This window comes from Syngnathoides biaculeatus, chromosome 8 (genome assembly GCF_019802595.1).
Source record: "Syngnathoides biaculeatus isolate LvHL_M chromosome 8, ASM1980259v1, whole genome shotgun sequence".
Taxonomy (NCBI): Eukaryota; Metazoa; Chordata; class Actinopteri; order Syngnathiformes; family Syngnathidae; genus Syngnathoides; species Syngnathoides biaculeatus.
In genome coordinates, this window is record NC_084647.1 from 20,717,482 (window position 1) to 20,730,422 (window position 12,941).

At 41.0% G+C, this 12,941-nt stretch overlaps 1 protein-coding gene across 3 annotated transcripts in view; it reads left to right on the plus strand.

Annotated features, from left to right (window-relative positions):
- rpa1 (replication protein A1) overlaps window positions 1-12,941 on the plus strand; it is a 36,891-nt gene that overhangs the window by 19,521 nt on the left and 4,429 nt on the right. For all 3 annotated transcript variants that reach the window (XM_061826618.1, XM_061826617.1, XM_061826619.1), the window contains 4 exons: window positions 6,977-7,106; window positions 10,671-10,847; window positions 11,792-11,899; window positions 12,591-12,677. In XM_061826618.1, coding sequence (XP_061682602.1) covers window positions 6,977-7,106; window positions 10,671-10,847; window positions 11,792-11,899; window positions 12,591-12,677 — 502 coding nt within the window. The remainder of the gene's footprint in view (window positions 1-6,976; window positions 7,107-10,670; window positions 10,848-11,791; window positions 11,900-12,590; window positions 12,678-12,941) is intronic.

Genomic DNA, 12,941 nt, shown 5'->3' on the forward strand with positions numbered 1-12,941 from the left:
AAGGAACTGGAACCTCCTCCTTTTGGTACAGTAAGATATATATGTGGATATCAAACTGTTCGTCTATTGCATCTAATATTAAACAGATCTTGGAAATAGGAAGCACACTAATTCATCGTGGCTCACGAAAAAGACCCTGCCCTTGACTTGTCACTATTTACGTTTAGCATCCTCTCCCGCGCCCACACTTCCCCCTGTAACGTCCGCATGCTGTCCTCTCACACGGCCACTTTTCCTCTATATAAGTAGCGTATTGGCAGGAAATGCTCCCAGTCCGTTACAAATTTTGGACGTCAGTGCACACATAAGGCATCCATTTTGTAGAAAATTTTGGTGTGCCTTATAGTCATAGAAAATATGGTAATTGTGAAGCTCTGAGTTATTCTCTCGATCAGGGGTCAGAAACCTTTTGAACTGAGAGAGCCATAAATGCCAAATATTTTAAAACGTAATTTCTAAAGAGCCATACAGTATTTTATAAACTAAATACAGGTGTATTTGCACATTTATGTAAGATCAACACTTCTAGAGTACAAGAAGTCTCTGTATTATTTTAAATAACATTGTTACACAGTTGCTAACCAATGATGACAAAAGTACCTCTTACCATTAATGCGACTTCTGGTGCTGCTCGGTTTTGCTGATGGCTTTATAGTCTATTTCGTACGTCGTTAGATTAAGCTTCATGGATGTGTTGAGATTTCCATCTGTTAATTGTGAACGTAATTCAATTTGATTTGCAATCATGATGTTATGATGGACTCTGGAAAGTAGCTCTTGACATGCTTTCTTCCTGTTGCCCTCGCAGGATATTTTGCTACAAACGTAGTATGGTACGTGTCAAAGTGGCTCTTGTGTATTTGAGTATTTCATCGTTGCAATTTAGTCATTGGAATTCAGACACACAGCAGAACCCTCTCTCTACACCAAGCCGAATTCCTCAGTCCATTCTTGCCAAAAACTGCGGTACTTATCTTTTTTCTTTGCGCAATCTTTGTTCCAAGTGTTTCCTAGTTGTTCCGATACGATCTGCGTTTAACCCTTCTGCACCTACGCGCATCGACTGCCATATTGGACAGAAAACTACGGCTACCCTACTAGGACAAACTGTCAATGTCGCATTTGTGTCGCCTACGTGACATGGACAGTTTGTTTTTATGAGTGCTCTGCAACCATCAAAAGAGCCAGATATTGCTCGCGGGCCATAGGTTCCCGACCCCTGCTCTAGATGCTTACTCTACTACTAATCTTACTTGTCTAGCCAAATTCATAATGCTGTGACTTAAATGAAGTTGTCTTTTAGTATCTTAACTGTGTTATCGAGAAGTTATTGTAAGCCATTTGTTTGTTCTTCAAGGATTAGGTCAAAATTTCCTGCACCGCCACATTCCCCATATGTCCTTGAAATCAGTTATCACACTGATTAGGTAGCTACGCACAAACTAAATCAAGTCTTGCAGTTCTGAAATTAAGAAAGTATGGTTTTAGTGGGAAGACTACTCATGTGCACGACGGGAAGGAGTCCTTATTTTATATGCGTTCATGCAGGCTGGTCATGTCCATTATCTTATTGAACAGTCTCATTCAGACTTTGCAAGGTCTTTGTGCTTTGTTGCAATTCTAATAATCTTCGGTCTGAGCGCGGCTGCCACATACCCAGTGCCCCTGCTTTGATTTTTCTGTGATGTAAAACTGAACAAGGGTGGAAATCAATTAAGCCCCCATTGACACTTGTGCTGATTCTTTTCAGTCACACGCAAAAAAAAAAAATTCCACTCTTTCAGGGCCTTCCTTTCAGCTATTGTGCCGTTTTCCCCCAGCGTCAGTCACGACTTTGGGACGTTTGTCAGAGGAGTTGGATGGTTTTTGACTCAAATGCCAAGGTATTAGTGGTGCTGCTTACAGCCAGTTTATTTGCTTCTTGTTTGTTGGTTTGGTTACACAAAAAATACCTATTCAGTATCATGAGGCAGTGGAGTAGCAACACATTAGTACACTTGAATACAAGTGCCTTGTTAACAATTTTACCTGACGTTCATGTGTGAAAGCTGCCCGGCAGGAATCCCCAAGGTACTGGCAGCATGGGTCAGGTCGTAAAGTGTTCATTTCCCAGCCCAAATCATGTCGCAGTGGGAGTGTAATTATTAGTCTTTAAAAAAAAAAAAAAAAAAACCTCACTACTGCCTAGGTCTGTGGTATGTCTGTTCACATGACAAGCATAACGTCTCGGTTACATCTCTGACACTCCCCCGCACCAGTTACAGAATATTCCTGGATTTTGGTTAACCAGAGCACTGGGACAGTGGGTCGACAGGCTGGATATTCCTTGTTAAAGCCACGCATGCTTTGTTTTGTGCCAGTAGGTGGCAACAGCACGTCTAGAAAACAACCTTGACCACTCGCAGCCCCCAAACATAGGCTATAGGTCCTGCTGTGATGTTTACTTCCTCTTGTGGATGGCATCAAAGCTTCCACATTGTCACTCAAGGCCAGGCCCAGCCTCGCCGTCACTCAAGTCCTTCACTATGATGGGAAAAGACTCAAACAAGGTGAATAATACACCATAGCCCAGTGTCCCTTTCGAAGCATTATCATTCTGCTGTTATTTTATCCTAATGTCTTTTGAGCAGTACTGACTGAATTTCCGACCAGAGATGGTATTTTCTTATGCTTTTCCTCCTTTGTACACGAGAAAAACACTTAAAGTCAATTGTGGTGGCAGCCTGGTGTAAGTGCACTCACGCATGCAGTTGACTGCTAGCGTGGATGGCATTTCTTTCTTTCTCTCTTTCTGTCTTTCTCACTCGGGCCCTATTTCATGTTATACGGCCTTTTCATTCTGGATATTAAAATACTCTAGACCTACACTAAGAAACAAAGATTTGTCACTTTCACTATTGATTATCATTAACTCATCAGATGCATGGCCATTTTGGGGAACCTCGACATGCCCATAAACTCACTTGGAATCACTTGGCCGTCACAGATTGACATGAAATTGAATGGACATGTCTAGCTTAACAGGATGCACACAAAAGTCACAAATACATTGAGAAGGTTGGACGAATCGCGGTGCTCATGGTTTGAAATAGCTCTTGTATACTATTGGAATTATTTTCCAAATTGTGTCTGATACTGTGGTATAAACAAGTAGCTTTGACTAGAATGGTAGTTTAGTGGCGATAAGGCCAATTCAAGAGCCCTTTCCTCTTCTTTCATTACATTTGACTCGTGTAAGGCACGCACACGCGTGTCCGACAACCTGCAGCCGCCTGTCTTGCTCCTATGGCGCAGGCTAGTTTGTGTCACCCACTAACAAATGATAACTGCACATTTTCTTCCAGATGTATTTTGTTCCATCGTAGCTGCTGTTCTGTGACTGTGATGGACCCACACCCTCCCACCACCCATTTCTCATGTCTCTCATTGTGTGCACCCTGGACACTGATGCAATTGATTGTGTGCAAAGCCAATAGTCTAGTTATCCTTAATGTTTTGTTTTTTTTTTATTCCTCCCGTATTTAAGCATGGTAATAAAATGCATCTGGTCGTGTTTAGTCAAACATCCATCCGTCTTAAACTTCTTTTCCGGGGTCACGGAGGCAGTACCATTTTCAAACCTGCTTTTACTTTGGAAAGCACTTAACATTTTTGACAATTTTCTGTCTGGCCAATGTTATCAACTAAATTAGTAATTGAGTCATAATCAATTTATGGGGAAAAAAAAGTTCAATCACAAAGTAAGTATTTGTAGCCACTGAATGTTTAACCCGGAGTTGACGTTGGATCTTGAAGTAGCCTGCAAAGTGTATATTAATCTAGTAGCTGTTTGCATGAATCACTACTAGATTAATGGAGGAGCTACTTCTTAGCTTTCTTTCAAAAACATTCAGTGCATCTCTCCATCTTGTGTGGGGGGGAGGAACAGCCTCACCGTACTGCCCTTAGCCTAAAGTAGAAAACCTCATTTTATGAATGTTAGACCTCTTGAATGTGACAAAATTCATGGAGTGAAATTTACAAAGTTCCATATTGTTCTCATTTCAAAACAAATTACATGGTTGTTATTTAGTTAGTTATATAAACCCTTACTTGACTACAAAGACTATTTTGAATAAAATTGTATTTATATTATTATAATTGTAATTACATATTGTCACATATTTATAAGGAGAAGTTGACAATGTAGCATAAAACTAAAACTTGGCATTGTAGACATGAAGGAAATGTAAAAGCGAGAAAAGCAAGTTTGCCAAGCATTACTGTCGTCCAGTTGTGTTGTATACTTATTGCTGGGCTTACATAAAACCAACCCTCTCTGGACAAGCGCTTCTTTCTCCTTCCCAGTTTTCCCTGTTTGGGTTACCATTTTATGTCTTCCTTATATTGGTTTAATTGTCTTAAAACAATTTAGGTTAGATTTCTTAGGTTTTCCAGACAGATGTCTTGCGTGATGCCAATCAAGCTTGGGTTGAACTCACAGCGTGAACACCTACCATGGATGGCGAGCAAGGACTTATTGTGTATCCATGTGGTGTCAATCCTCGGATCAGGATAACTCTGTCACGAAATAGTCACTGACACATTTCAACGGAAAGCCCGTGCTTGTGAAAATCCGTTTGCCCGCTTTAGATGGTGAAAAGTGGAACTTGGCAGCTGGTGGGTTGCCTCGGCAGCACTGCGGCATTAATAGCGATGCTTTCAATTTGTCATGCCTCCAGGAGCAAGACATGTATTTACAACCTGACCTGTGCAGTGTTGTGCCTTGTGGCCCAACACATTAGTGAACACTTTTGATCTCTGAAAGTATTTTAAATTGTCCCCCACCCCCTCCAACCCTTGTTTTTAACTTCTTTTCCCCCTTCTCTCGGCGTAGTCTTCTGTGGATTACAGGGGACAGTACGAAAATGGATTTTTTTAAATGACTGCAGCCATGTTGGCCCTGGCTGGCTTCTCTATCCCGCTTTTCTTGATTTATTTCTCAAGGCTTTTCGCAAAGGCTGGTTGGCTCTCATCGAAGTCATAAAACAACACAAAAATGAATGCGGTTTTCTTCTGCTGGATGACACGTGTGGAAAGGATTGTTTTAGTTCCAATGTATTGAAGTACCTTCGCTTCAATAGACAATTCTTCAATTTGGCTAACAATGGGGCTCAGCGCCCAAAATCAGCCAGTTGGGTTTAAGAAGAAACCTACTAACCTCATAGCAGTGTTGATGGCATAGTCCAGTGATGGGAGGGGTCACTGGTTTTTGTCAGATGCACAGTGGAACAACAGACTTCATATTTAACAGACAGATAGTCTAACGGTAGTGTCCGGATGGAATACAAAACAGCCCTCTTGTAATAAACAAAATCTGTTCCCGCAATTCCTGGCCGACAGAGCACACCTGGTGATAAGCTTCACCCAGTACATTTGTACAGGAAATACCAATTGGTACATACATAGGCCATAGGCGTGTAAAAGCCATAAGTGCCCACGTTGAAACCGACATTGAAACATATTTTTACAAAGACAGACGGTACACAGAGTTTAGTGCTAGCGCCGCTGCGCTAACCTCGCCATGATAGCGCCGCGCTAACAAGGCCGGACCGGTAAAAGTCACTTTCTCTGTACATATATTTGGTTTAACTTTTACCTTTTCCGCTCAAGTGCTCCCATTGCGGCCGTTAGGAAAAAAATGCCTAAATTAGCCGCATCGCCACATAACTATTGGGTTGAAAGTGTGTGAAAAAAGTTGCGGCTTATAGGTCAGATATTACGATACTTCCAGAATTGACCCCTCCGTGGATATTGCGCAATCCGCGTCACTGACCAATAAGAGGCCAGAGATCTGCATAGACCAAAGCCCGTTTTTGCTCCCGCCATTTTCTCTGACATTGAATGGTCCAGTATAGGTTTAGTTAGCGTTTTATAGCGTATTTGGGTTATTTAACAAAAAATATGGTTAAGAGGTGTAGTCTCTGACTTTGTAATAGTGACAACAGGTATCCTGAAAGGCTAGTTGGAGTTCGATTCGTACCCTTTCCAAAACCGAAGACCCAGTACGAAAAATGCCTTCGATGGGTCAAACTTTGTGGAAGACCGCATCATCAACTAAATCCATCTAATATGAACCGGAACACATGTTTGCATGAAGGTATGCCCTATATTTGATTTTCAATACATGTCTCGTATAAATGAATTCGAAGTTCTTCGCTAGCATAACACTGCTGCGTGTGAACAATTGACACACTTATTCTTTGTTGAGTGATATTTAGCGATGATCGGACTGCACAAACGTATTGATTTCTTGGTGGCTCGCGGCCAGAAGCTTAACCAGAGTGTGTTTGCATGAAGATATGCCTTAAATTTGATTTTTAATACACGTCTCCTATAAATGAATGAGACGTTCTCCGCTAGCATAACATTGCTACGTGTGAACGATTGACACACTTATTCTTTGTTGAGCGATATTTAGCGATGATCGGACTGCACAAACGTATCGATTTCTTGCTGGCTCGCGGCCGAAAGTTAACCAGACTGTGTTTGCACGAAGATATGCCCTAAATTTGATTTTTAATACACGTCTAATATAAATGAATGAGACGTTCTCCGCTAGCATAACATTGCTACGTGTGAATGATTGAATGAAATCAGAAGCATGGCGTCTCTCTCAGTTAAGAATGTATTGTATTTAGAATCTATAATATATCGTTGATTTGAATAAAATCAGAAGCATGGAGTTGGTCTCATTTCAGAATGTATTATATTGTATTTGCCATTTTTACTGTTTGTCTTACGTCAGCGCACGTGGCGTGACGTCACTTCAGGAGGCGTGGTTAAGTGCCCTGTACGGAGGGGTCAATTTCTGACGACGGGTTTCTCTTAAGTCAGAGCAAGAACACTGAATTTTAATCAGTCGTCTGAGCTCAAATGATCTCTCAGCTTCTTTTCCTCTTCACTACTTAGCACTAAACTGATTGTCGTTGTGCAGGTATGACAAGGAAGGGCACAGCATGGATGGACAGTCTCTCACGGAGTTTAAAGGTGGCATCGGTGGGGGAAACACCAACTGGAAGACACTGTCTATGGTTAAGATGGAGCACCTGGGACACGGAGAGACGGTACGAGGCCTTAATGTGTCTTGACTTACGTAATGACATTTGTGGCCCTTTCTTTTGAATATTGAAGTATAAGCACAGTGTGTCCTCAATGTGAAACGCGAAGGCCGACATGCACAGTGGAGGTGTGCAGTCTCTAACCTTGTCACGTCGCAAAGGTTATTTTCTGCCAGCAGCCCCAATGATTCTTTATAATCATTAACTTATTAAATTGCTGCAAAAGCAGTTATGTATACTGAAAAGGTTCTCTTCTTCCAGCTCATTAATCTGATGGCTTCTCTGTCTGCCTGTTTGTTCTTGCTGAAAGTCACATTTATCTCTGCTATCGATTACTTAGACACCCCTCCACCCCACCCCCCCGTAATGAAATTACCGCCTGTGGATAAGTACAATATGTACTCTTTAATTTCCTCACTGCTTGTTTGTACTGCAAAGGGAAATGGTGCTCGCAGAAGTGTATAAATCAACTGGAGCGGAAAATGATGGCCGGCACTGAGGTATTAGCAGACGCCGTTTAACCCAAATTAGGATGACCTGCACGTTTGGAAATCAAAATATGTTGAAAGGGATTAAGTTAGAAAAGGGCAAATTGGGCAGTGATAAGAGGGAAGTAGGGTGCAAACATAGTCTTAAACTTGCGGGATTCTTAAAATACCACACAATCTGGATTCAATAAAGAAAAGGTAAAGGGAAGCTTTGTTAAATAAAAGACGTCATGCCGAAGTGACTTAGGTCTGCAAATAGGATGACTGTAGCGTCGCCACCCTTTAAGCCTTTTTTCTACCCAGTTGAAAAGTTCTGTTCCACCGCAGTGCCCTAATTTCCAGTCATGTTTAGTAAATGACTTACGGCTTCACCTTTAAGCTTCTTTTTGAGTTACCTTTTAAATCCTTTCTGTCACGTGAAGGCCAACAATGCTACTTAAGCCGTCCTGGTATTTCTGACTGTGAGCATTTAGCTGGCTGTCAGTTGAAGGCCTTCTCATGCCTCCGTCGAGGAAAAGGTGTTGACCTCGGCCTGTGGAAGCTTTTACTCTTCCCGTGGGATGACAGAGGACTACAGCCGAGGCTGTCAAGTCAAACATTGTGGTCAAGGCCTCTAAAGAACCCGCCTCCCCAAGCAAGTGTGGTGCGATTAATTGCCCCTGTCACCAATTGTCAATGCAGCAATCTCCCTGTGCCCAGCTCGTGCCCTCTGTCAGCAACCTGACGGCTTGGCGACAAATAAACGCTGTTGCTTCTCCCAAGATACCTCCCCCGGTCAGCATCGCACTAATTGAAGAGGGATTTACTTGATTAATGCCACCTCTTTTGAGAGGTGGGAAGGTTGCGTGGGCTGTTTGTGTTCTGCACCGTCCCCTCACAACTTTGTCAGTTCTGACACTTTATTCCCTTTTGGTAAAAAATTAAGTTCTTCTAAATTGGCTTTTCTGTTCTCTGTGCAATGTTTATTGGGGTTAAATGTCACTCGTGCGACAGCACAATGGTTGTAAAATGGAAACTAAGTTGAGACTGGCCTCAGATGTTTGAATTTGGAAAAATTCTTTTTATTGTGTCCGGGGGGCATTGTTTGACTGCTGCCAAAGAGCATTTTTCTACCCATCTCAAGTCAGTTTTATTTGATACATTATTTGGAAATATTAACCTGAGCCAAAAATTCTACAATAGTGTTTTTTTTTTTCACTCCATAATTTCATTTGAATCAGCCTCGTCTGAATTTTTGAATAACTTACATTATACATTTACTCTCCGCTTAGCAATTTTATTCAACCATCTGCGATAGAAAAGAGAAAAGGCCATCCAGCATTATGAAGTGCATTAATGTGGAGTCTTCAGTTCAATGACCTCTCCGGGTTTTATATTTTTTAAACAGGAATGAGGAATTTCAGACTGAACTCACCTTTTTATACCCTTATTTGGGCTCAAACATAACCTTCAACCACTGTAACTAATTTGTTCTGTTCAGTTATGAATAAGTAAAATACCAAGAAATAATATGCTTGTACTATTTCTCATGGATTTGAACATGAATGTGGTTCTATACTATATTTGAGTTTGATTAATGGATATTACATGGAAAATCTGACAATTAGCAATTTTGTTTGAAGTCCTACTTGCAGGAACAATTTTTCTTTTTTTTTTTAACCACTGCTGTTAATTTAGACCAGCTGTACCATGAACTTTACATTAGCTGCTGGTTTAATAAAATTACCATATATATGTATCCATCCATCTATTTTCTTTGCCGCTTATCCTCACAAGCCTATCCCAGCTGTCAACGGGCAGGAGGCGGAGTACAAACCCAGGTCCGCAGAACCGTGAGCCCAACACATTTGCAATGAGTGTTTTGCATTTTGGCATGATAGTAATGGTTGGGCCCAGCAACATTCAAGTCCAAATGTGTCTGGGGGGAAAAATAAGACCGTATAATTAAAAAAAAAAAAAAAAAAAAGGATCTCAGCAGAAATTCAGAAAAAAAATTACATTGCTTATACCAGCCTTTTTTGTTGGTCATTTTCTGGCTGATGTGTCTCACATTTGATGTAGATGGCCTTAAAAAGCCGTGATTAGCTAACAGCCAATCAAGAGTGTGCCCCGCCCCTTACTCAGTCAGCCTGGGTAGCTCCAGCTCACCTTCGGCATAATGAGGACACGTGCAGGAGAAAATTGGTTGGTGGGTGGCGGGATGGATGGATAGACTCAAATAGGTCTGAAAAAGCCTTAATCTTAATCATAGCAAGACCTGATGAATGATTGTATTTCTTTTGTTTTATATGAATTACAACAGCAAGGGCATCCCTCAGGTCAAACATCGCTGATGTCTCTCACACAGAAAGTTCTTCTGGATAAATTGACTCATGTAGAGCAATCACTTATCTATCTGCAGTACCAGTGTTTCACAGTTTTTGTTCCTTCATTTCAGGACCTTAACTCTTTTTCATATTCATCTATTTATGAATGTGAAATCCATTTCTCTTTCTTTGGGTATTTTCCATGCCATTGAGGGATGTCTCCTAAAAGCTATTTATGTGCAGCAGTGTCTTGGGTCTTGCAAAGGCAGCAACCGCTCATTTGCATGTTTTGCACTCTGCCTGCATCATCCTTTGAGCATAGAACGATCATGAAAGAGCTAAAGATGGGCACACATCACACACACACATACACACACACACCGCTTTTAAATGTTAAGTGATGACCAGCAACAGCATACTGCATACATAACTTCTTTTCTTAATATCAAGACTGGCCTGTGAGAGGTAGCATAGTGCAAATGGGAATTAGAGTAGTAGAAATACAACAAACTATGCTAATTCTTAGCTTATCTGAAAATGACTCACTAGATGGCATAAGGTACATAACCTGTGTATCCACTTTTTTGAATTAAAATTTTTGTTTCATTGATGCGTTTTAAGGGTTTTTTTAATATAAAATTGTGCCTTGGTTGGGAGAATATTATTTATATTATTATTATTTTGATTATTTTCATCACAAGAGATGGAAATTGCTGAAATCCAATTTTCAATGTTTGAAACCTGCTTTTGACACCCGACATGAATTTTTTTTTTAGGCCGATTACTACACCTGCATTGGCACCGTTGTGTACCTGCGCAAAGAGAATTGCCTCTACCAGGCGTGCCCAAGCCAAGACTGCAACAAGAAGGTGGTGGACCAGCAGAACGGGATGTTCCGCTGTGAGAAGTGTGACAAAGAGTTCCCCAACTTTAAGTACCGCCTTATTCTTTCTGTGAGTAACTCAGCAGTGGCCACCGTTATTGTGATGTACAGATGATGTTTTTTTTTTGTATGGGATGATTAGTCACTAAAATACTGCATCCACATGCAAATGACAGTTTAAAAAATGCTGTGTAAGGAAAGTGTCTTGCTGGATTGAGACAAAAACATCCCGTCACTGGCTGACATAAGCATGTTATCAAACCGCCATCGCATCTATCCACCGATTTTCAATACCGGTTATCCTGTTCAGGGTTAAAGGTGCACGACCCCTGAACTGGTGACCAGTCGGTCGCAGGGCACATCTAGACACGGAAAACCATTTGCACTCATGTTCACATCTTCCCTAAGTGGGAATTGAACTGTTGGCTGAGGAAACTTGGTGATGAAGAAGTGATTGCTAAGTTCAGTTTCCAGGAATAGGATTTAGAGGGACAGATGGTGGACTTTGCCAAAAGGAGGGAAATAGCTGTAGTGATTCCTTTCTTTCAGAAGAGGCAGGAAGAAAAGGTAACCTGCAAGCGTGCTGATGGATTATATCCTATGAAGATGTAATCTGAAGGAAGTTATTGACTGCAAGGTAGGTAGAGGAGAGCCTGACAAGACTGCATCAGATGGTGGAGTGACTAATACTGAGTGCACACGAAAAATACTCATTTAAATAATACTTTGACACCATCTTTTGGCAAATAAACTAAATTGAAGTGAGGGGAGGAGCATCATTTAGACCAAAGCCCTCTCTGATGGGCTTGTAGTGCTATGCCACCATTTTAGGGCATGAAGAGGCAGTTCTAACCCCTTTATAGGTAAGGCTTCAATTATACATTTTTGCAATTCGTGGCTGGGTTTGGGCCCTCTCCTTCATGAAGCGCGGATGTTGTAATTACATATTTCATGACCATAGTTAAAATGAACTCCTGAATGGTAACCTTTTGTGTTCCTCTTTGCTTTTGTCAGGCTAATATTTCAGATTACAGCGACAACCAGTGGGTGACCTGCTTCCAGGAGAGCGCCGAGGCCATTTTAGGGCAAAACGCAGCTTACTTGGGACAACTCAAGGACTCGGTAAGTTTTCATGAGTTGCAGTTTCCTCCATTGTCAGACTTTTCTTGCATGTGCCAAGCACACCAGGAGTAGCACATCCATGCTTTTATCTCAAGTAGACTTTACCATTGTAATGGTCTTCTGACTGGACTCTCCAAAAAGTACATTAAACAGCTTCAGCTCAGGTTCTGACTGGAATAAAGAGGTCTTATTATATTACTCAAATTTTAAGTCTTTACAGTGGCTCCCTGTCATCTTTGCAATAGATTTTAAAGTTCTGATACTGGTCTATCAATTAATAAGTGGTTTAGTTCCTGAATACATTAAATGCTAATTGAATATAATCCCAGGGCTCTGTGGTCGACAGACTCTGGTCAAATAGTAGAGCACAAAGTCCAAACCAAATATGGTGACGCAGCAATTAGCACTTAAGTTGTACAAAAATGTAACGTCGTCAACAGCACTGATGTCACTTCTACGTGTCAATATTTTTAAGTCCAAGTTAAAAAAAAAAAAATTCTCATGCTTTTTAGTGCATTTCCACTTTTAAATATTTCTTGTAGTGTATGCTGTTTTAATTGTACTTTTATTTTTGTCTTTGTTGATCAGGTTTTTTTTACTTATCTTTTGTATGAAATGCACAATGTAATTTTTTTTCCCCCCTGAAAATGAGTATTTAGCAAAGTATAACATTATTTTTGCTTGTTTTCAGAATGAAGCTGCCTTTGACGAGATCTTCCAACACGCCAACTTTAACACGTTTGTGTTTCGCAACAGAGTGAAGTTAGAAACTTATAATGTAAGTACAACTTTTTACAGTGATGTGCTTTGTACTCACCCCTACTGCACCTAAATCAGGGGTGCGGGAAAACATTTGGGCTCAAGAGCCGAATTTCAGTTTGAAATAATATTTTTAAAAAAAATCTATTATGAATGTAATTAGTTCACCAATTTATTCATTCGTTCACTTTCTGTACCACCTATCCTCACAAGGGTCGCGGGAGTGCTGGAGCCTATCCCAGCTATCTTCGGGTGAGAGGCGGGGTACATCCTGAACTGGTTG